The sequence below is a fragment of the Doryrhamphus excisus genome, linkage group LG9, assembly GCF_037039965.1.
Source record: "Doryrhamphus excisus strain RoL-2023G ecotype Guam linkage group LG9, RoL_Dexc_Guam_v1.1, whole genome shotgun sequence".
In the NCBI taxonomy this organism is placed as follows: domain Eukaryota; kingdom Metazoa; phylum Chordata; class Actinopteri; order Syngnathiformes; family Syngnathidae; genus Doryrhamphus; species Doryrhamphus excisus.
Window position 1 is genome coordinate 1,031,167 of NC_136365.1, and position 25,209 is coordinate 1,056,375.

General features: G+C 42.3%; 1 protein-coding gene across 9 annotated transcripts; it reads left to right on the forward strand.

Annotated features, from left to right (window-relative positions):
• The first annotated feature begins 1,044 nt into the window (after positions 1–1,044).
• ldb1b (LIM-domain binding 1b) lies at positions 1,045–24,796 on the forward strand. 9 transcript variants are annotated; one of them, XM_058046166.2, is made up of 11 exons: positions 8,419–8,551; positions 17,369–17,471; positions 19,792–19,836; positions 20,043–20,118; positions 20,213–20,315; positions 21,436–21,608; positions 21,938–22,060; positions 22,151–22,234; positions 22,822–22,945; positions 23,030–23,178; positions 23,851–24,796. In XM_058046166.2, the coding sequence occupies exons 1-11, from the start codon at positions 8,518–8,520 to the stop codon at positions 24,079–24,081; spliced, it is 1,245 nt and encodes a 414-aa protein (XP_057902149.2). In that variant the 5' UTR covers positions 8,419–8,517; the 3' UTR covers positions 24,082–24,796. The 9 variants fall into 9 exon arrangements, with proteins under 9 accessions (XP_078649272.1, XP_078649270.1, XP_078649271.1 ...); XM_078793144.1 differs by lacking the exon at positions 8,419–8,551 and adding an exon at positions 1,046–1,386 and having other exon boundaries at positions 22,822–23,178; XM_078793143.1 differs by having other exon boundaries at positions 8,411–8,551; positions 22,822–23,178.
• Positions 24,797–25,209: the final 413 nt, after the last annotated feature.

Consider the following 25,209-nt stretch of genomic DNA (forward strand, 5'->3'; position numbering starts at 1 on the left):
TATCAAGGTGGGGGGCTCAAACTGGCGTCTCGCGGGTCGCATTTGGCCTGCAGGCCGCAAGTTTGAGACCCCTGTTTTTTTTTGTGTTTTTTTTTTATTTTTTTTTTAGACAACATTAGACTTTGGTATCAAGGTGGGGGCCTCAAACTAGCGTCCGCGAGTTGTGCCCGTGGGGTCAGAATTCTCACATTTTTTTCTTGATATTCGATCAAATTCCTTCCAAATTCCAGACTTTCTAAGGTGAATTCAAACCCAATGAGGAACATTTGTAAAGCCATCAGGTGGCGTCTTGTACTTGACTTCCCATTGGTGACATTGGTGACATAGCCGCATGCAAACTTGCAACATATAGCACATGCATACCAGGGCGAGACAAATGCCACCACGAATGAAGACAGATTATATAGACAGCGGGAACAGAAGAGCAATAACGGAAGAGAAAGACCGAGGGAGATAAATGGCCGAGTAAGAAAAAAAAAAAAAGATGAGTGAAGCGAGAGAGCAACACTGTGTGACATACTGCAGACAGAAAGACTAACGGAGCGAGAAAGAGGGATGACAGAGGGAAAGAGAGGAGAGAGGAGAGCTGAGGCACGTCAATAGCCCCCACCTCTCTGCTCCTCCCCCATTTTACCTCCCCCCACTCCCCCCTCCATACCCTCCATACCCTCCATGCCATGTAGCAGACCTTTGCTAGATGTAACAAGCCACTCAGACGCTTGCACACATTGGACGTCACTAGATTCCCTGAAGATCAGGTCATCTTTGTGTGTGTGGACTTTCTCGCATATGTGTGTGTCACTGTTACAACACATATTTAAAATGGGGGGGGGGCACATCACATGGTTGTTTTCCTCTCAAATCTTTGTGGTCACTTTGACACACACACACACATACATTTTTATATATATTTATATATACTCTGGTTCCCTCCTTTTCCATTTCTCTCTCCTCCCACCTGATCTGTAATTTGCAGGACTGATGAGGGCAGGACTGAATTGTGCTCACTCCATATAACACACACACACACACACACACGCACACACACACATCCACAGTGCTGTACAACTACAGAGTGAATCTGATCCTTTGTGTCTGTGTGCGTGGAAGCTCTCTTTTTAACCTCTTTTTCTTCCCGTCTGTCTCTCTGTTGCTTTTTGTCACTCTCTCGTCCTCCCTCCCTCCCTCCATCTCTGTGTGTGTGTGTGTGTGTGTGTGTGTGTGTGTGTGAAGCGTGGGGAAAACAGACGCTCATGTGACTGGTGAGAGACAGCAAGAGAGGCAAGGAAGAGAGCAGGGGGATAACAGAGCCGACGCCACCATCGTTCCGATCGGATTCCCGCCAGACATGTGAGAAGATGTCCGTGGGCGGCTGCGCGTGTCCCGGTAAGTGGCCGCCGTGGTGACTGTTGCCGTTAACGACAGCTGCAACCGCTGACACTTTCTCTTTCTCGCTGCTCGTTGCTGTAATTCCGTGTTTTGGTGCGAGCGGGTCCCGCTGTGGCGTGACTGAAGCACAGAGGGAACAGGGAGATATGGGTGCCCCGGGGCCCTGGGGCCCTGGGTTCTGTTTGCAAAGCCTCATGGGAGGTTATTTTCTGTGTTGAGAATAGATGTGGCAACAGATTATCCCTTTTTACTTTTCACCTCAACTTTGGTTTGGAGGATTTTGTTTGGTTTAGAGCAGGGGTCTCAAACACAATTTACCTGGGGGCCACTGGAGCTAGGGTCTGGGCAAGGCTGGGCCGCATCAGGTTTTCAAAAAAATAACAAAACCCATTTATTAAAAACAGAAAAATATACAAACTTTTTCAGTGCTTTGGTTCCGATTTTCTACAATAAAAGCTCTGATAAAACATTCCACTGTAATTTTTATTTTTCTGCACAAAATAAGATGAAAAATAAATAAACAAATCAAGAATAAAGAAAATCAATCAATCAGTAATACATAAATATAACAATAATAATAATAAAACAGCAAATAAAAACTTAAGAAACCACATATAGTTGGTGGGTAGACAAATGATTTTTTTCAGATTAAAATGAACAAAGCATTATTAGAGCCCTGTAGACATGACAAAACACGACTATAGTCACATTTATACTCTTTTTATTTACAACATATTGCGCAACTGCAGGGTCTTGAGACACATGCTAACTCGAAAACGAGAAAGCCAGCAACCTAAACGGTAGCCTTCAAGTTATTTCCTTTAAACTTTAATAGCCAAAAACTTACCACTTCCACACGGATAGGGAGGATAACTATTAACAGTTATTTAACCTTTAACATGAACATTAATCAAACGTTATAATTTTTTCTGGGTACATGATACCATACAGCATCCATATCAAACTTTACATTAAACTTTCATATCAAGGCGGGGGCCTCAAACTAGTGTCCTGCGGACCACATTTGGCCTGTGGGCCGCATGTTTGAGACCCCTGGTTTAGAGATTTACCAGAAACATGCTTTGGGGTTGCTAATATTCCTTTTGCCCGTTGTTGTTGCAGATACTGGAAATTCTTTGAACTTACTTCAGAAAACTTACTAAAGGGTTCAGAGTGCTCAAAGAATCCAGAGTGTGTAAGAGTGCAAAGGTCACTGGCTTTGATTGATCATCCAAAACCAAACTTGGGGTCAGGATCTAAAGTTGAAAAACAATCATTTATCTAATGTTGAGTTCTGTGTTTTCATTCATTCATTCATTCATTTTCTACCGCTTTTCCTCACGAGGGTCGCGGGGGGGGGGGCTGGAGCCTATCCCAGCTGTCTTCGGGCGAGAGGTGGGGTACACCCTGGACTGGTGGCCAGCCAATCACAGGGCACATACAGACAAACAACCATTCACACTCACATTCATACCTGTGGCCAATTAACCTAGCATGTTTTTGGAATGTGGGAGGAAACCGGAGTACCCGGAGAAAACCCACGCATGCACGAGGAGAACATGCAAACTCCACACAGAGATGGCCGAGGGTGGAATTGAACCGCAGTCTCCTAGCTGTGAGGTCTGCGCGCTAACCACTCATTATGTCATTGGATGCTCATATCACCTCCTACTTTGGTACAAGGTACATTATTAAAAAAACAAACAAAAAAACCTTAAACTGTATTATGGAAAGCAGGAAGTGAACAAATGTAACAGTTACTGATTGTAAAAGTACCAGATGGAGGGGTAGGATTTAATAAGCTTTGCTTCTTCCTACTCCTTTTGGACATGTGGAACTGGGAACTGATTATGGGATGCACTCAATTGTAATCTGATGCATGTTCAAATGAAATAAAACCATTACCATTACCATTACCATATTTTTCCTGATCATGAAAACCGATATTAAAAACTGCTGAATACAAGCCATGTGTTCATTCCACCACAGGACACATGTCATGTTACAGTGATCGGTATTGGCTCATATCCGTATCGGAAATTGGAAAAAGTTAGTCCCTAGTTGTTTTACATCAAAATATCTATTTATTTTGGAATGTAACTAAACTAAACATTTAGTGTGTGTGTTAAATGTGTAACCATCTGCACGCTACACACATCTGTGCTCATCCACTCCCTCCTTGCAGTCGAGTGTTTGTTTTTTTTTCCATGCAAATGATCTATGCCAAGCTCTTGTCAGATGCACGTGTGCCACCTTGTGGCTTTTTCTATTGTTAAAAACTGCTCTAAAAGTGACATCCATTAGTGGGCAGATGCGTCATCACAGCGTTTTTCCTCTCGCGCAAAAAATAATTGTATGAAGCGTTGGGGATAGAAGGGTTATGTTAGAAAGGTCGTGGATTATGTCGCTAGGAGATTTGGGAGGTGAGGAGGCGGTGAGGTTTTCCTTCCAGACTAGCCTGGAATCGTATTTTAAGAAGGGAGAAAGACAATGACAGTGATAAAAGGAAGCAATGTTTGTATTACTGTATTTTATATGCTGTTGTGTGTACAGTATGTGTGAGGTTAGGTATATTGTAATTTACACAAAAACTTAGCCTATATCATAATCTGGGAATGGAATCATTGGTTGGACTGGACAAACGTGCTAAAACTGATTTACTGTAATCAACCTTTTTTTGTTTAATAAACCAGAGTTATTCGAGTAACAGGATATCAGCCGTAGAGGAAGTAGAATACGTCATATTGAAAAGCGTGCGACCAGTCGGAACTCCCCGCAGGCTGCGTTACGGTTGCTTTTGGCCTTGCAGAACCTGACAGCAAACGGATAACTCCACTCGTGTTATTGACTTTAATCACGCTGCATTGAGAAGAAAAAGAGGAATCAAGGTCTAGAAATAAAGCCTGCGCCGCTTCCCCCCAGGCAATATATTATTAAGTGTTGCAGCCATTTATGTCCCGCTCCTCGTAGCACGTGTCGACATTAAACATAATCCCGTAGCTGAAAATCTATTACTTGCTATTACTTGTGCTGCGTGGTGTTCTATTCCACCGGGGAAGAAGTGGAAGTCTTTTGATGGGTGCAGCATCACCCTGATGTGGCCTCTCTGTTCCCCTTCTGACTAACAAACCACAGCGACTGCAGTGGTCACACACTTTCATCACGAGAAAGAGCCAAACACTAAATGCTCTCATGTTTGTGGTTTGGAAACTATTTAACTGGCAGTCAGTCGCTTTAGTTAAGAGACGACGGGTTCTCATCTCAAAGAATGAAGAAATAGCTGGACATTGTCATAGATTGTCATAGATTGTCATAGGTTGTGGCGCTCTGGAACAGCGGCCATTGGTTCGGTGATTAAACCGTTGTGTGATTAAAGGCGCACGTGTGTTTCCAATCTGTGCTACAGAGGAAACGGTGCTGCCACTTCAGCCATTAAACAAGCCTGCAGAGCCGAGGCGGGGGATCTTGTTTAGAATAGGTCCTTGGCTATCTTGCGGTCAGATTGCATAGCGAATCAACACGGTCATGGAAATTTCCTCAAAGATGTCCGACTGCTCTGAGGGCGAGCCTGCGCTTATGTTTTTTCACGACGTCTCATTTCACCTTCCATAGTCTGCTAGCTTTATTGTTAGCCTCCTCGTCGTTCAATCAATCAATCAGTCAATTAACCGTTAAGAATTCAGTCAATGGTTTGGAATTGATTGTTGACTTAAACAATCGAAACGAAGCAACTGAGGCAAAACGAGGTCTGTTGAGCCGGACTTTGGATCCGACTTGACAATATCGTGAAAGACTCGACTTGGACTTTGACATCAATGACTCATAACCCGACTCGAGCTTTAGTCTGACTTGCAAATACTTGAGAATTTCAGGACTCGAACATTTCAAATGTTATGACTTTGGACTTGACTTGACTTGACTCGCACATCTTTACTTGCAAAACCCTGACCTCTGATGTATAGTGACAGGCAACTAAAAGACATTAAAGTACATAATTAAAGTACATATTGAACCTAATTATTATTTTGATGTACAGTCACTCTATAATGTTTTTTTTTCCAAAAATCTGTCATGACCTACCACAAGCTAAAAGCCAACTTTGAACCCCTGACATCACTTCCTGTCCTCCACTTGGAACACATAACTTGCAAATTAGAGAGCTAGCGACCTAAATGGTAGCCTTCAAGTTATTTCCTTTAAACTTAAATAGCCAAAAACTTACCACTTCCACACGGATAGGGAGGATAACTATTAACAGTTATTTAACCTTTAACATGAACATGAATCAAACGTAATCATTTTTTCTGGGTACATGATACCATACAGCATCCATATCAAACTTGCGCGGGCGGCACTAACATTAAACTTTCATATCAAACTAGTGTCCTGCGGGCCACATTTGGCCCGCGGGCTGCGTGTTTGAGACCCCTGCTCTAAATGAACCAATATGGTCCTTGAATTGTATCGGTAACCCTGAATCATGATATGAATCAAAAAGGAATGGGTACACCCCTACAAATGTCCATCCCTAATTGATGTCTATGAGAAAAAGCATGACCCGGGTGTACAAGTCCTGTGTTTGCCCTGTCAGAAACCAAAACACAGGTGATAAAATGACAGTGGCACAAAAGCTGGTCCCCACTCTGTCTCCCCTCCCTGCTTGTTTACATTCCAGTGCCATGTTGAACAGCCTCCTCCTTGTGTGGGCTCAGTGTTTTGTGCGGGAATGTACGTGTGAATGTACTCCCTGGTGTTGTCTCATCCATTTTTTTTCACCTTTATTCCCCCCCGCCCCCGCCCCACCTTCCTCTTGTGCAAGCTTTTACTTCTAGCCTCATCGTCTTCCTGCCCGCCGCTCGTTGGCTCTTTTCTGTCTGACGCCCCTGATTGCTAGCGTATGTTGCATGGCTGGCTGGAAAGATGTGGAGGTCGAGGGTGAGGAAGAAGAGGAGTGTGTGTGGGTGGAGGGGAAAGGGTGGAGGGGGGGTTGCCCTCTCATGTAGGGAGTCACATGGCATCCCTGATTGGAGGAAAATGAGTAAAGACAGCAGCCTGGCTGAAATAGCAAGAGACAAAAAGGCACAAAGGCTTAGCTGTTTGGAAACGGTTGCACAACAAGCCAGCCTGAAGAGGTGCTGGTGGGAGGGGGGGGGGATTATGAAGGAAAAAAGGGAGTACAGAAAGATGTGATTTGGGGAAGAAAGAGTTGGAGGGTGGAATGAGATAGGAGAGTGTGACAGAGGGATGGGGAGCAAATGGGAGATGAAGGCTGCAGGAGTGCATAAGGAGTGTAGAGGGAGGGCGGGAGGCTGAGAAATCAGACTGTTTCTGTGTTTTCTGCAAGGCTGAGCGCTGACGTGATTGGCTGGGGGGATGGGGGGGGGGTGTCGGGGAAGGCGGGCGGTGGGGGGGCAGACCTGACTCTGAGATCAGAGACAGACAAAATGGCTCCCAAAGAACAGAGAACGCAGCATCAGGCCACTGTCATATCCCACTCACACAGCTGTCAGCTGACACCAGTCTCTCTCACACACACATTCAAAGGCTAAGCCACCTGCTACAATTACACGAACGGATATAATCATATCCTCCATTTTTACAAATATATTATATATATATGTATATTTCTTGTAACACACGTACCATTCGAGTTCGTTGTTGTTGTCCCGAGCATTGATTCATCCTGTCCGATAGACAATACTTTCCGCCACGTTTGAAAACAATCACACTTCCGTAGTGCGTCCACACGAGGGCGCTGTTTGACAAAGTCATACAGTCTACTGGCTGCCTCTGATGGTGTCACAGCTATTCTAGTCTTCCCTTTGATTATATATAAATATATATATATATGTGTGTGTGTGTGTGTATGTACTGCATAGATGTATGATAGTGCTCACTACTGAAGCAGAGTGATGCTATCTGCAGCATCACAGACATGCTCATTTGCATAAAGCTTTCCTTAGTATGTATAATGGCTAAATAAGGGCTAATATCACTATTTAAAATTTAAACGAATAACTGAACTTTTGAAAAAAAAGCATTTGTGATTGTTTGTATGCTTTTTGAGTAAATAAAAAAAATCTAGGAATTTCATCACAATCTTGCAAAAAAAACAGTCATGTAGGTTTTGAAGGGTACTGCCAACTTTGGTATTGATCCAACTCCAAATATTTATTGGAATATAATTTGTGATTTTGCCTCATGATGACAATAAGGAATAAAGCACAGGACAGATTTTAGGCAAACAAACCAAAAAATAAAACAACAACATTTTATGTACCATCTTGGAAAAAATGATGAGACCCTGTAGCGTTATCCCTTGGTAGTCGCCCGAGGTGTTGGGAGTGTGTGGAGAAGCTAATAGCTAGCCGGTGTGTTGTGGCATATTGTCAATACGCCAGTAATGTATAATTCGATCGGCATAATAATAATGTAGTTGTAGCTTTAATATGCACATCCCATTATATGCCAATGGAGCATTGTTGGAGTCTTTTTCAGAAGGCTTTATTGGCGAGATAAGTGTTTCCTTTGTATCACTTTGTTCCATCTCTTTATCTGTTTTTTTATCTTTAGAATGCACATAGAAAATAAAAGCATGTTTATGGCCACTCATATAGGGTATCCTGTATTTGTGAAAATAAATGATAAATCAATTTAATTTAGACTTAAATCAACTTGACCACCCTTAACGTTTCAGGAAAGTGGTGTCCAAAGTGAGGTCGGAGGGCCAACTACAAAATGGGAATAAATAGAGCAAAAGGACAAGATGTAAAGACAAGAAGCTGACATGTTGACGCTAATAGCTAATAACACAAAGCTTTGTCTACAAATGTTACAAATACAGGAAATCATGCCCTCGTAATGCAATCATTTGGATCCGTCAGCTGTTGGTAGGGGAGGGCCAGTGAGAAGGATGTTATCAGAACTGAGGCAGACGTTCGGTTTCCTGTTGACTAGTGAGTGGAAGTGGCGACCCCCCCGCCCCCTTCCCTTCCCTCCTCACCACCCCAGTGCCTCTGAGCTGATAGTCTGGACACTGGAGATATCACAGAGAGGGGAGAGGCATGAAGACACGCTCATAGAGCTGGAGCAGTGTAGAGTAGTCACGGTGTGTTTACGGGTGACAAAATGGCCATGTCTGAACAGCTAGAAACCCAGGGAGGTAAGATTGACCTTTTCCTTCTGGCCCGTCGCACACCTGATTCAGCAGCATGTCACGTGATGAAGAAATGATGGCGCCTGACTGCTTTCTTGTGGCTTCTCTCAGCTTTGTTGATGCGCCGATTATCATCACAGCAATTGGATTAATCAGGTCTCGCTTTTAGGTTCAAGTATCACTCAGCATACATTAGAGAGTTTGCTCTGTTTATGGCCAAGGTCAGATCCTAGACTGGGATGTACAGTCATGGCCAAAAATAGTGGCAGGCTAAAGGTGCTAATATGTTTTAGTGTAAGTCGCAATTTGTACATAAATTACCACCTAAGGCACTCATAATGTCCACAAAACACATGAAGGACAAATGAAATACAGTTATATAAACATTATAGGCTAGTCTGGAAGGATAGCCTTCTCGTCCCAGATCTCCTTGTGACAGTGCACAGAATCCATGACCCCTCCGGTATTCATTAGCATTCAATAATCCTCATCCTTAACTCATTCACATACCAAAGATGTATTTAGATGTTTTTTCAACCCGACCACTTACTCCCAGAGATGTATTTATACGTAGGATTTTTGCGCAAGAGGCACAAAGAGGTGATGATGTAACTCCACAATAGCGTTTGAAGTGGATTAATATTTTGCTGAAATCTACCTAGGTTTTACTGCTGATTAAAGAAAGGGGCATACATATTGAAGTCCAAAAAGTAAACAAATAAGCCACGTGTAGCTCTGCAGGCACACACATGATTACCAACCAAAATGACATTTTTAATAAATTTATAGGAAAACTTATGGAAATGCAACCTGAAATGTTGTAAAGGGTCACAAAGCCTATGCAGGAACATGAAAATAAGTATTTCAAATAATTTTACATCCTTGCAAAGGCATGAACAGTTTAAAAAATTGTCCAAAAATATTTCGAAAAATAGCATTTGAGATTATGAATTAATTTGCAAATGTGGAATTTATTCCTTTTTGCCATTTGTTCCACCCTCAACATCTAATTTCATTTTTCATGGGTAAGAAAGTAAGAGTTTTTACACGTTTGTGAGGCTCCTCTATTTTTTCCTTTTGCTGCAAATGTCTGTTTGTATATGGCTTGTCATGTCAGGCCATCAATTAGTCATCATTGACTGCCTTCTTCTTGCCAGAACGCACGCTATTGATTGCAGAAACTTCTCCTCTCTGACAAATAAACACAAATACGACATTGCCTGTTTAAGTGCTGTTGTGCTTATATACATGCGTACATAGATAGCTGTCGTTTGGTGTGAGGGTGCTCACTCCAGGGAAGGTTAGGCAGCAGAGTGTGTGTGTGTGTGTGTACACACGTGTGTAGCTGGTTAGGGTGCTGCTTGAAGATAAGGCCTGCCCTGTGCCTCATAGCGAAAGAGACAGTGTGTGTAAGCCCTTAAAGCCTTATCCTGACACACCTCCCACCCCCACCTCCTCTCCATCACCCAGCACATACACTTGATCTGTGGATTAACCCAGTCATGTAACATTTCAATGGCAAAGCTCACAACACACACACACACACACACACACACACAGGGGATTAACCCTTGTGTGTCCATAGATGATTCTTAGCCTCTCTCCAGTTGTGACAGCTTGCTTATGTTACCATGGCTACTGTGGCCGGAGAAGTGCAAGATAGGCAAATCCACATAAATCACCCACAACACACACTGCAGGTACTCGTGTGTACACCACCCCCTGGTAGGAGACACGGGGATACAGTATGCTGCCATAGAGACTGACTGACAGAAGCATCCTGTGCTTTGTGTGGCACTTCTCTTGATACAAATATACTGTACATAGACTCAACATCAGCATCTTTTTGCCACGGGTCGGGGAGAGCGGTAAAGGGATGTCCGTCTCTGGGATGTTGGGCAGCGTCATATTTCAGCTGCTGTATCATCCTGTCATCAATCATCTGTGACAACAATTGGGAAAATACATAGACTGTACATACATAGACCTGGGCTTTGAACCTGGAGGAGGATGCTTTGAGTCCTGTGGCAGACTAAAGAATAAATGGAAGCTAGTTGTCGGCTTGCTGACTACTTGGAGTCCATGTTTTGCACACCTCATTGTTATGTGTTGTATTCAACACAGTATACAGCAGAGTATAATGTACTTAAAAATGTCTAATCCAGCCTGGACCTTTAGGACCCACTAATGCATACTTCCCTGTAATTAAGGAATGCCGTGACAAATGAGCTTGGTTTCTTACGTAACCTGCTTGGTCCATCCCCGGGTCCACAGAATGAGAGCGGAGAGCGCTAGCCATCCAGTTATACCAATGTACTCTTGCAGAGCTGGTTGCTGCGGAGCATGTATTTCAATAGGAAAGATGCAGGTCAAGGTCTTATAAAATGAACTTCTGCCACTTTGTTGTTGTTTTTTTGTTGGCTTAAAACTACACCAAACATGCTCTCTATTGTGGAGTTGCATCATTTGTGCTTCTCTTACAAAAAAACTCAAATATCCCTGTTGTGGCCTTTTTTAGTCGGGGACTAATATTTTGCTGAAATGTATCTATGTTCTACTGCTGATTAAAGAAAGGGGCAACATATTGAAGTCCAAAAAGGGAACAAATAAGCCACGTGTAGCTCTGCAGGCACACACATGATTACCAACCAAAATGACATTTTTAATAAATTTATGGGAGAACTTATGGAAATGCAACCTGAAATGTTGTAAAGGGTCACAAAGCCTGTGTAAGAACATGAAAATAAGTATTTCAAATAATTTTACATCCTTGAAAAGGCGTGAACAGTTTAAAAAAATGTCCAAAAATATTTCGAAAAATAGCATTTGAGATTATGAATTAATTTACAAATGTGGAATTTATTCTTTTTTGCCATTTGTTCAACCCTCACTATCTTATTTCATTTTTCATGGGTAAGAAAGTAAGAGTTTTTGCACTTTTGTGAGGCTCCTCTGTTTTTTTCCTTTTGCTGCACCTTACAACAAACCTGAAAGTTCCCTGTTGTGGCCTCTTTTACCTTTACCTTTACCGTGGAGAGGGTTGGCATGGTTGCTGCGTCTTGACGACGCGCTTGAACACAGACTTGGCGTGACGCAGGTTTATTGTGATATTGAGTTTCAATAGTGATCAGACCATACCGGGATAGCAGACACAAAACGGTCAACAAAACAATTACGGCTACCTGCCTTTCCTCCTTCCTACCCCCTGTACAAGTGAGTGCGCGCCATTTATGGCTTCCATGTACGTAAGCACGCACACCCACCTGTGCCCACGTGACCACACCCCATACACCCAGGCAACTTAAATCACTTCAATCACTTTCATTGCAAATGTTTCATTTCAAATGTTACTCCAAAATCAAAGTGGAACATGAATGAGGGTTTGGAAGGGGTGTAGCAAGCCATGTGTCAAACATGGAAATTTTTCTGAACGTATTTGCTGGTGGTCCCGGAAGGTAACCCCCCAAGAAAAGCAGAGATCTACCGTATTTCCTATAGCAAAATGTGTCTTAAAATATGCAGAAATCCCAGATTGTACAGCTGTCCCGTCTCAGCAGTATTCATGTCAGTGCTAAAGAGCCACTGGCATGACTCTAGGTTATTTTTTGGTTTAAATAGATAGTCTAGTAATATTGCAGAGGGCATGACTTTGGGCTGCAACACAAAACGAAGATTTAAAAAAAGTCGTTTCAGGTCATGATTATGCTCCAAGTATCGAATCTCATTTGAATTCTTGAAGTCGTCAAGTATGTGGACTTGAATGAGTGTATTCCAGACCAATATAGGTGCAAATAATGTCACCGTAACATTGCCAGTCCGCATGGGCTGATCTTATGTGGAGTTTGCAGAGTACTCTCACAAGGACGGCTTCATTTTTCTTCATGATCTTGTATTAAAGGCAGTGTTGTCACTCCCTGTGTGCATGCATAAATCAGGTCTGTGTTTGTGCTGGTGGTTCACATGACAGACGCACACTTAATACTACTTGTTCTTTTTATATCCCAACCTTTTCCATATGGGTGAGGCCTTTCTGGCTGTGATCTGAATATCTGATTATATTTTGAGGCGATTTAAGCAGCTTTAGAGGCCATGGAATTCTTCTTTAGGGCTTAATGCTTTGTGTGTGAGACATGCCGTGCTTCTAGTTCTAGTTTTGTTTCATTAAGAATCACAGTTCTAATCTTTTTTTTGTAGAAAATGTATCAAAGTTGCCCCAGGATTGTTCAATTCCCTTTTATAGGACTCTCAGCGTGAAAAAAATTGTCTCTGTTGTTTGATGACGGGAATAATTCCAGCCATGCAAACATTTAGAAAATTAGAAATGGAAAAATATGAGACTCTTGTGTTACAGAATGTGAAAGTTCAGACAGAGAAAATGAAGGAGAGACCTTTGATCCTTCTAAAACGCACTGAATGTAAAAAATGTGCTTAGGGCGCCAGACCTGAGGGATATCTGTCTTTAAAGACATGAGCAGGATGTCCAGAAGAGAGTTGGTAGGATGAAAAGGTACATTTTTCTCAGTCTGTGTTGGAAACTTAGCTATAAAAATGGGTTCCTTTGTGATACTGTCAAATATTACGTTTTAGGTCTTTCTTGTCTGGTTCCTCCGATAGACAGGCTCACTTCTGTTTGGTTCTGTGAATTTGCAATATTTCTCTCACACTCATTGTCCTGAAAAAATGTTTGTTTGTTTGGAAATTTTTATTTTTTTGTTGGTATTATAAGAAAAAAAATGTAAATCATTTTTTTAATAGAACATGAGTAATTAAAATTGAGTAATTATTAATTTATGGTTTAGAATTAGGGTTTATATGGATTGAGGTAGGTTAAGAGTGTAAGAGTGGAGTAGAAACTTTATCCCAATTGCTATATATTTTAATTCTATATATTTAAGTGATGTTAAAACTCCCCTCGTCTCTTTAACAAGGAGTGGGGCAGATGGGCAAATATGTGTGTTCATGTAGCCATAGCTACCGTATATTAAAAAAAAGAGCTTCTGGCCATGAAGGGCCCCAGGACTGCACTCTGGATACCACTGCAATAGGCCAAATAGTCATCTGTGTCACTTGCAGGGAAGGCATGGGATGAGGATGAGGAGGGTGAAAGAGGGGGGAAAAATGCTTAGCAGGCAAGCTTTCTGAGCATCGGTGGGGAGTAGTAGGGAGGAGGGGGGCGGCTGGCGGTGGCGGTCAGGGTAGAGAAGAGCAAATGTACTGCGGAGAGAGAGGAGGAGGAAGAGGAAGAGGAGGAGGAGGGCCTAGAGCTATTGTTCATGTCCTCCTGTGAACAAAGGGCTCATCGGGGTCCGTATGTAAACCCACAACAGGCTCCAGCCCTTTGACAAGGCCTCATGCGGGACAAAACATAGCCGACGCTCTCCCCGCTATTTGGGCCGTTTTGCTTCCCGGAGAATCGGATCGATCGCGTCGGTCGTGTTGTTGTTGCTACGCTGCGCCCAGGCGTCCATTCAACGGGCATATCCGTCTTTACGCACGGTGCGTACACACACGGATCTGTAAACATTCCTTTTTCTTCCTCATTGGACCTCAGCGCAGGTAAACGCTCCCTTTTCCCACAGCTACACACTTCTTCGCCTCGTTCACGCACGTAATGCAACGCTTAATTGTGGCTAAAGCAACGAAGTTGTGATTAATTTGGCTAATTTTGCGGTCTTCTTTTTGAAAGGGGATTTAATGCAAAGGCGCTAGCAAGACTAGCTAGCTGTTGGTACCAGCTGCTATCGGAGCGAGCTAATTTTAGCTTAGCCGGTATTGGCCCTCTTCTCGGTGTTATTCACACCAAAGCGCACATATATTGTGTATCTCTTAACGCAAAGTTTGTTTTGATATAATCCTCTCTCATATGTGGTTTCACATATTTTGCCCCAGATGTGGGAAGCTAATGTTTCGGCCTAGCTAACTGCTAGTGGTTAGCATTACGCGCTTGGTGCCTTTCTAATTGCCATTGTAACCCCAGAGCCCGTCGTAAAATGTGCGTGGACGGATTTAGAAGCAACACACCCATATATATCGGCGCAACGTTTAATAACTTTTAACTCAAACAAACCCCCGTGTTCACAGCATCTTGTGTTTTTGAAGAAAACTTGATGATGGTGTTAGTGTTTCGGTGCTAGCTGACTACCGTGTGTATGCCAATCTTAAAGTACACCGCCAAAGCGACTACAGTATGTTTTTATGATGTTATGTATGTTTGTGTCTGAGATGTGCAGATTTAGCTTCTTAACTTTCGACTTTGCGACGTCATGTTTCGAGCCAAGATACCGTGCACCTTCGAAAACGAGTTGTTTGTACAGTACAGAGTCTGCATGTTCGACAGAAATGAGCAAATTCCCAATGGAGGAAGTGGAATCCTGCTGATGTGATTGTGACTGCCTGTCATTAACCGCTAACAGGGGAGGAAAGGAGCTAATGGAGCTCTCACCATCTAATGGACACATAACCATCGATTATTTATTTATTTATCAACTCCATTTGTGTTGTTTTTCCTCCTCCCCCAGCCTGTGCATACTACTGCTGGATCCTGTGTACAACTAAGTGAGGGCATAGTTTCTTTTTTTTTTTTGCTTGAAGTTGTGAAACTTGTTTTGAGTCTTGACACAACACACATCTTGCAGCCAAGCCCTTGTGTGTCACCTTCGTCACACAAGTTGTTTAATGAAGTCACACAACAGTGTCCATTGTTCTTCTTGTTTGTACAGTGGGGCATTATTATTTGCGGAAAATCTGTCATTTTGTGCTTGTAATCACTATATTTAAGCTGTTTACTGGTAGAAAGCCCACCTTATTTGCCCTACTTGAGCTTGAGTTGCACAGAAAGTAGACACAAACCGACAAACTTCAGCTTGCCTGACGAGGTGTTCCTGATATGCAGGGAATCAGCTTGATATTTCCACCCGCACAGTGCAAACTCCCGGTGCAACCAATAATAATATACATGGAAAACGATACAACCCTATAACCCGAAAGGCATGCACATTTACTCAGCATGCCGTGCTGTAAATTTGTATGAAATGGTACTGTTTTGCATGTGTACACTCATCCCTTTTTTATCACGGGAAATGGGTTCCAGACCCGACCATGAAAGTGAATTTTTGCAAATTCATAATAGGATATACAGCGTTTAACTTCATTAGAGCCTTTTAGACATGAAATAACACCCCTATAGTCAGCCTTACACTCATATTACCTCATATAAGTACATAAAATGGACCATTTAAGACCTAAATAATACATAGTATAGACACACATTAACACCGGGAGCATCACATTGGGTATTTCCTGCAGTGGCTATTGCCTCATCAATGTAAGCTTACTTACACCTGTGTAAGCATTCAAGTGCCTTTTGAATGCCATATATTTGTATTTTAGTTCATTCACCACTTTTTATGTTTGAAAATGCACAAATACGTAACATTTGCTTATGCATGCTTATGTTTTGACAAGGCTGTAGTGATTGATTCATTAGTTTATGTATTTTGAAAAACTAATAGCACAAAGTGACGAGAGACGACTATTAGACCGTGTGGTACATTCTGTGTTCCACATGTGTTACTTGTTATTTTGGTTGCACTGTGAGTGAAGGAGGCATTTGGTTTGATGACCTCCTGTTGGTTTGTATGAAGAGTGGTCCCGTAACACCAGTCATGGGAGATGTCCGGTGCCTGTCCTACGCCGGATAAATGGGAGAGATGTGTCAGGAAGGGCATCCGGTGGAAAAACGAAGCTAAATCAAGTCATGCGGTTGGCTCGCTGTGGCTACCTCTGACGGGTACAGCTGAAACACAGAAAAAGTGGAATCTTTGCATATAAATGTATATCTTTTTCTTTCGATGAAATGCAGTATGTACACCTGCTGATCTCTGAAGCGTGAAAATGTCTTTGGCACATACACCATCATATGTTTATTTTGTGTCACAAGACAGGGTCATTTATGAGGGCGGGGCTTCACCATGGCAACGGCCGGGGTCATGACCTGGAGACTGCGCCGCTTGGATAGCCTTTAGAGAGCTGGCCAATTAGAGTAATACAGGGGGATGAGACGTGTGAGAGACTTGTTGTTGAGCTGTGTGAGCATTGTGGGGGTATTTGAGCGTTAGCTGTGGACTTTGTTACTGAGAAGATGGAGCAACGGAAAACCCTTTACAGCCTCAATTGCGTTCTAGGTTCATGCTACATTTTATGTCCAGTGTTTCCTGTAAGCCTTCTATTTACAGCCAAACATGAGGTTATTTCTTTATGGGTGTTGGCTTCATTTCATGCAGCTCCGGACGCGTTTTGTGTGCCGTATAACATGCACAAGTGATGTAAAATGTTTATGTTGCTCAGTGTACATTTAATATATCACTATATTGATGAACAGATGTGTTATATTGTAGGACCAAGTCAGCTGGTGCGGTTGTCTGATAGTTATGTTGTGTAAACCATACTTCCCCGACACCTTAAGAGCTGAGCTGGACGGTGGGTTGGCAGCTCAGGGCTTTTGGTTTTTGGTTGACTGGGTAGCAGTGCTTCGGGCTGGGTCTTGGTACATGCGTGTATGAAGTGTGTTCAGAAGCAGAGTTAAAAAAAAACAAAAACAAAGTGAGCACCACGTTTTTCTGTGGTGGTCCAAATGTAATTGTGGTATAATAAATTCACACTGAACTGATATACAGTAGGTGCCACATCAACAGGGTTTTCCATGTTATTGGAAGCCTAAAAAAACAACACCATAAATTAGTCTCTTGTACTCAAACACAATAAATGGAAATTATCTTTAATTTCTAATTGCATTTCTAATTGCTGTCTTTTTTTCTCATCCAGGCTGTTCCTCCAAGTCGTTCAAGCTGTACTCCCCCAAGGAGCCTCCCAACGGTAGCACTTTCCCCCCTTTCCATCCCGGCACCATGCTGGACAGAGACGTGGGGTGAGTTTTATATTCTTCATTTCTATGATTGGAATTTTTTTGTACTAGTTAGCTTTGCTAGCATGCGTGTGAACTTGGCTTGCTGGGATTAACATGCTTCTCCTGCTTTGGGAGATGGTATAAGCTCTTGCTAAATGTTGTGAACTCCTGGGTCTATGCAAGCGGCATATTGATCGGATTAATCCTGCCCTAATTGGTATTTTTCTGTGCCTGTGCCTGCATGTAAAAGTGAGTGAATGGCAACAAAAATACATTAGCTTCAGATGGCACCATTTGAGTCAGAATCCCCAAAACTGCAGGGCTCATTTAGATTTGTCCTAGTGGGTTCTGAAACAGATGTCTCATAAGATATTAGGTTGGGAAAATTTCATCGTCATGAGCTGTGTAAACTTCAAGTACTGTTTGCTTGATGCTTGATCGGTCCACAAATCATCCGCTAAAATGCTCATGTGAGATGCTATGAAGGTTTTTGTGACTGAAATGTGTACTGCTTTTCTCGCATATTGTTAGACCGTAGTGTTGTGACCATCCTGTCGTCTGAATTTGCTTTTATTATTAACATTGTCACCACACCGTACAATAAACATTAGTTCTTAATATCACTCCCTTCAGTCTGTTGCTCCAAGCTTATTTTAATGAGGGTCAGACTCCTAGGATTCACCATATATACTCAATGTGTGCTTGGAAGGGGTCCAACAGGACACATTGACGAGGGACGCAGAAGTCATGCTAATGCTTTCTGTAAAGACTTGAAAGCCATCCCTTGGTTTGACAGATTAAAGATGTTTGACGGAAGTGGACTGTTAACAGATACCTCCCTGGAGAAGAAGAGCATGCTGCAGAATGGTCTGCTGGTGAAGTGTGAAACACTCAGGATCAGGGAAATCCTGTAGCCTTGCCAACCTATGATCACTTCTCTGGGAGAAATATTTTATATGGGTGGTAATTCCACTCTCGACACAGCACAAATTCCGCCTTTGGAGCAATGTTGTTGGTATAGTTTTAATACAGAAGGTCCCCTGCCTGTATGTGATTCGGCATTGGTGACCCTGCATAGCCATGGATTTCTTACATCTACTTTAAATTGTATGGTAATTGTGCGGTAACCTAAATAGAAAGTGGTTTATTGGCGCTATCTTCAGGTGAAACAGTGCTGCAGAAGGCAAGTGTTTCACTCACATTCCCAGTAAGATGTGATGTTGTGTAACTGCACGTTTTGTAAGCATACAAACTGTATAAATACTGTGTAGGCCTACTGTATTTGTTGATGTGTAAAATGCGCTTAAATCAGAGGCATATTATAGGATTTCGCACAGATATCACAAAATAGCAGACGGGTCCAGATAGGGACCCAGCGATGCCTCTTTACGGGCCCATGACCAATTAAAGTGAATGGAAACTATAATATAATCATATTAACATATAGTAATACTCGCAGGCAGATTGCAGTGACAGACTTTGGGCGTAATAATCTCAATTATTACAGTGATGGCAAACGCAGTGACATCACTCAAAAGGAGTCAATTAAATAGTTTACATCCCGAGATGTGACTGAGAGAACCATGGCTTGCTTGAAGTAAGAAAAGTTGATAAATATGTAAATGTGAATGGACGGACCAATACATGTTCCAGAACCCAGTGCCAAACCACTGTCCTGTATTCCCTGAAACTGTAGTGCTGGTCACTTAGCGCGAATGTGGTGCGCCATTATGGGATTTTAGTTTCCCTTATGGGTGTGGAGTGCTTTTGTGGTGGTGGTGGTGGTGTTGAGGGGAGCTGGATCACGTCATTGTCAAATATGTTTAGTTATGCAAATGAACTGTCTTCTGTTGCTTTTTTTTATGTCACAAACGTCATTTTTAAATTGGAGTTGGTCACCACAGGTGTCTTGTAATATCAGTAAAAGCTAGATTTGTTGTTAATCAATATCTAAAGCACGCATGTCGAACTGAAGGCTCGTTGGCAAAAAGTGGCCCGCGGAACTGTTTGGAAGTCTTTAGTTGGCCTGTATCACAGACCTTATTAAACAAAATTGTGATTTGTCGTGGAGCTCTACTATATTGGTAAAATGTTAGAAAGTAAAGGTATGACTTTGTTTTCGTGAAATTGTGTAAAAGAAGAATAGACATGAGGTGTTACTAAGGCAATTTCACGGTCATTCTTGATGCTCGTTCAGTGAAGTAAGGCAACACGTTGTGATAGAATCATGTTGTGTGTATTTTACATATTCAAGGTCCTATGCCATTTGTGACACTTTATTGTCTTGTGGTTTAGTAGCACAATAAGTGATTAAACGGATCTCTGTTTGTTGCTTCTCCAGTCCAACCCCAATGTATCCTCCCACATACCTGGAACCAGGCATTGGGTAAGAGAACATTAATCTCTATAGATAATGTTGCGGCCTCATCTCGCATTCAATTGAGCATTAAGTCTGACCAGGCTAAATTAGGTTGTTAAACAGCCCTGAAAGTAGCAAAGCTCCGAATTTCCCTTCTGTTTTACTACCACGAGCCAACTGTTCTCAACTGCTCTCCTCCTCCTCTTGTTTTCTCCTCCTGTTTTATGGTGTAGGAGGCATACACCATATGGCAACCAGACAGACTACAGAATATTTGAACTAAACAAACGGCTACAGAACTGGACAGAGGTTTGTAAACCCTCTCTATCTCTCTCTATGCTCATTCACACCACACAATAAGCGCATATGGTAACATCATATTTGTCTCTTCCCCAAACTCCAGGAGTGTGATAACCTCTGGTGGGATGCATTTACTACAGAGTTTTTTGAAGATGACGCCATGTTGACCATTACTTTCTGTCTGGAGGATGGGCCTAAGCGCTATAGTAAGAAATAATGCCATACAGGGTTCCTACCAAAGTATGGAATTAGATTTTTTTTGGGATTTTGGGAGCCAAATGTAGGGAAACTATTCATATTTCTAAGACTGTTACCGTTGTTGTGTTTAATAAATTATGAAAAAATAGATGGATTAGTGCTTGCTAAGGCAGCTAAGATGTTTGTGTGAGAACACACAGTAAGCGATGCATCCTGGTAAACATTTGGGAAGATTGAACGACCAGTCCTCTGCTCTTATCCTCCTCTAAGCCTTTGTATGAGCGATAATCGTCTAATCTAAATATTATATGGTGACATAATGGCAGACATATTCTGAATAATGAAAATAAATCATTAATACTAGAACTTCTTTACATACTAGGGTTATCACTAATGATTGTTTTCTTAGTTGATTAATCTGAAGCATGTCGTTTTGATTAATTGAGTAATCAGTTAGACGGACTGAAATAATATGAACCAAACACAAACGGTTGGTCGAATACCAATAAAGTTGCCCTTTGTGCTTTAAATTTTGCGGCTTCAGTCTGTCAGAGTTTAAAATAAATAAATAAATAAAATCACGTGTCGTGGTTGATTCAGCCTATTAGTCAAAAGAATCAGCATATTTGACGGAACAGGCTTTTATTGCAGGTTTGAATTGTCAGCATTGGATTGAACAACCCTACCTGTGGTTGACCTTATTTTGTGTCATCATGTCTGCTATGTTGGGTAATACAAGTTTAAAGGTGATTATGGGGATGCTATTTCATGTTGAGAGGGCTCTAATATTAAACATCTTATTTAGAAGGCCATAATGTTTTCTCTGGTCTAACTATGAAAATCTCCCATTTATAAATAAGGAATCCTCTTCATTTATCATGGTCTGTGCTGGAACCAAGTAACCACGCTAAATGAGGGGTTACTGTACCAAAATCGATTAATCATCAATCCGCTCATTAATTGTTGCAGCTCTAATGATACACATCTATTTACCAAGTCTGGAAATTATGGACTTTTTAAATGACAAATTAGTAGGAACCCTGGCTATATGAACTCAATCACAATTCAGCTGTATAATCAAGCATCTTTGTACGCTAACCCATTTGTTTCCTTTTATTTCATTTCAAGCAATTGGTCGTACGTTGATTCCAAGGTACTTCCGGAGTATATTTGAGGGTGGTGCCACTGAACTCTACTACGTGCTGAAACATCCCAAGGAGTCATTCCACAACAACTTTGTCTCCCTTGACTGTGATCAGTGCACCATGGTCTCCCAAAATGGAAAGCCAATGTTCACACAAGTGAGTGTGTGTGTGAGAGAATCTGTCAAGAATTAATCATACCTTGCAAATGTCAGTAAGGACTGCAAACCTTCCCATCCTTTGCCGATAAATTAAATGGATACAAGTATTGGGACACTTTCACAGTACTGGGAAGATTTGTAAATTTGTCCTGTCATACAGAAGATTGGCTTGAAGGCTCCACACCAGGGTTTCTTTCTGGACATTAAGTGTACTAGTTATTGGTCCTTTTACAATAGTGGCTATTATCAAGAATGAATAAAGTAACAAGCTAGGTGAGATGCAGTACTACGTACACATGTGGTCATCCTAACCCTGAACTCTTCCAGGTGTGTGTGGAGGGACGATTGTACTTGGAGTTCATGTTTGATGACATGATGAGGATAAAAACGTGGCACTTCAGCATCAGACAACACCGTGAACTCATCCCTCGCAGTATACTGGCCATGCATGTGAGTGGATGGCGGTTTAAATAAGAATAATCATCTCTGTCTAGTGGTATGTATCTGTTGTTTATTTTGTTTCTCACTGATGACACCCAGGCCCAGGACCCACAGATGCTGGACCAGCTGTCCAAAAACATTACAAGATGTGGCTTGTCAAACTCTACTCTAAACTACCTCCGAGTAAGTCAAATATACAGAACATTGGAACTCCACCTGATGTTCTGTGGTTGCTCCTAGCTTATTGTATATTTAACTCTGTCTTGCCAGACGAGAAATGACAAATTATGGTACCACAAGCATATTTTCAGCAAAGTTGTCTTACATACTCGATTTGATGTTGCTCGGGACCATCTGTTACATGACCACAGACCGTGTATAGTCTTGCTTATAATGCAGTTTTACCTTTTATATAAACTAACAGCACTAGAAAAGCTGCCACTGGCTCCACCTGGCTAATAGCCATGTCAGACAATGCACATGCACTTTGTATTCTGTTTTGTATAATATGTATTGAACATTTTTGAAATACAGATGTTATTATACAAATACATGAATTACCATCTGGCTGGATTAATTGGAACGTACACCTGTAGAACATTACCGTAATTGACAATTGGATACTAAAGTCCTTTTGGGAGTTTGGGCTGAAGTGTTTACTCTGCTGGTTGCTGCCAAGTAGTGAAATTAACTCGTGCCCTCTCTTCAAACTGTAGGAGGTTATTTGTTATCTTAATAATCTCTAAACAGACGTTTGATCTCTGCTCCAGCTTTGTGTGATTCTGGAGCCGATGCAAGAGCTGATGTCCCGACACAAGACATACAGCCTCAGCCCCAGAGACTGCCTCAAGACCTGCCTCTTCCAGAAATGGCAACGGATGGTGGCACCACCAGGTAGGTGGCCAGCAAGCACAGAAACATTGTGCATACCAGCACGACACAATTCCCACATAACTCTACCTCCGTCTCATTCTGTAGCCGAACCATCGAGACAGGCCCCAAGCAAGCGACGGAAGCGTAAGATGTCGGGTGGCAGCACCATTAGCGGAGGAGGAGGAACTAATAACAACAATAATAACAAAAAGAAGAGTCCCGGCAGTGGATTCCCACTGTCCAGCCAGGTTCCAGTAAGTACATCAGTGTAATCATTTGTGTGTACTATTAGTACTACAATAACTTTGATTACAATCAATGTGTGAAAGAATGACGTGTTTCACATATAGGACTGCAATCTAGTGGTGATGCAGTGTTTGTGGTGGCGGACCTAGATGATGTCATTGTCTAATTTGCATAATTGGCTATGGGTGCATAAGGTTTAATGACCACTGTAGGAGACAAAAGTGAGCAAAACCAAAAGAGCACAACAAATATGGCTTGTAGTGCTCTTATACATTAATTAATACAAATTAACTTTTTTATGTCGCAAGCAAGACATAGCTGCCTGTGAATGCATTTTGAGGTGGTGATCTACAGAAGCAGCAGCAGCTTGTTGACAAGCGATACAGGTTTTCGTGTTAAGAGCTCCAAAAAAGTTGCTAGATTAGTCATTCTGCATCGGGGTGTTTGAACTTTTTCTACTGAGGGCCTCATAATGAAAAGTCAATGGGGTGTCTACTTTATTTGTATATGTTTTTTAGGGCTGTCAAAAACAACACGTTAATGGCGGGCACAATTTTTTTCATTATTTAGGTTTAGTAACTTATTTAGTAATTAAGTCTTCTTGACTGTAGAGTATGCCGTGTATTATTGGGAGCGAATGAAGTACCTCTTGCTACCCTTAACACGTCTGGCCTCCGCAGGATGTGATGGTGGTGGGAGAGCCCACGCTGATGGGAGGGGAGTTTGGCGACGAGGACGAGCGTTTGATCACGCGGCTGGAGAACACGCAGTTTGACGCGGCCAACGGCATCGACGACGAGGACAGCTTCAACAACTCCCCAGCTTTGGGATCCAACTCGCCGTGGAACAACAAAGCGCCCTCCAGCCAGGAGAGCAAGAGCGACAACCCCACCTCGCAGGCATCGCAATAGAGTCGGGGGCGCCCACACTCGCACCACAGATCCCTCGCTCCATTTTCCTCCCATCCTCCGACCCCAAGCCAAAAGTCATGAGAGTAACAGCTTGCTCACCAGCCCCCGACATGCATTCAGAGCTCAGACTCTTCAAACACACGTCGCCTGACAGAGATCAGTTTGACCTCCTGCCAGCTCCACGGATCCACAGGAAGTATCACAGGGCTTCCCCAAGTTAAAGGCACTGTGGCCGCTGTCTGGTCTTTTCCTGTGTTTCACACTCAAAATGTCCTGTCTCCTAAGTGACTTGGCAATTAAGATGAAGACGTAGGAATTGAATCCAGGCGAGAAGTGTGCACCCTAAACAACCCAGGCTAAACTCCACAACGCGACATAGCAATGTGGCTCGGCTCCAGTGGCAAGTTGCTTAGGGACAGCTTGACCACCCAGCCTCTAAAGCGACTCTCTATTCTTGGCTGCTCTGATGAATCAAGTCACTAGAAAACTTTGGTAATTTGTGTGCGCTTGTGTGTGTGTGTGTGTGTGTGTGTGTGTGTGTGTGTGTGTGTGTGTGTGTGTGTGTGTGCGCGCTTGTGTGTGTGTGAGCGAGCAAAGGGTGACTGTCGAGAAAGTAGCAACCCAAACACGTCTATGGCTTGGTCAAATGAAGCAGACCAGAATTTAGAATCGTTGAAAATGATCAGAGTTTTTTCCACTCATGTCTGGGTCAACTCTCGCTCTCGCTGTGCCCGCACACACGCACCACTGACGGAAGGCGTTTGAGTCCCTCGGTGCACGAGCCATCTCTGAGTAAACTACAGTGTAAGCAGTTCTCTTCAGCAGAGAACATACCTACATCAACATACACACTTACACATTTTAAGAGGTTTTATACAGTATATATTTCCCTAGAATGTTTTTTTAATTTGTATTAAACATCTTAATTTCATTTGTTACTTTTTTTTTTAACCTATACTGAAAAGCTACAGACCAAGGAGCAACACAGGACTTTTATTCTTCCCCTAAAATATATTGTTTTTAACTTTTGTGTTTATAAAAGAAAAATTATTTAGTGTGGATGTTTTATTTTGTCTTTCTGTTCCTTTTTTGAAATTTTGTGTATTTGTGCTTGTATATTTAAGGTAG

Excerpts from the sequence above, each read along its gene's own strand:
- ldb1b (XM_078793143.1), top strand. The coding sequence starts at position 8,518 with ATGGCCATGTCTGAACAGCTAGAAACCCAGGGAG. Across the intron at positions 8,552-17,368 it reads ACAGCTAGAAACCCAGGGAG|GCTGTTCCTCCAAGTCGTTC; the intron begins GTAAGATTGACC and ends TTTCTCATCCAG. Across the intron at positions 20,119-20,212 it reads GGCTACAGAACTGGACAGAG|GAGTGTGATAACCTCTGGTG; the intron begins GTTTGTAAACCC and ends CCCAAACTCCAG.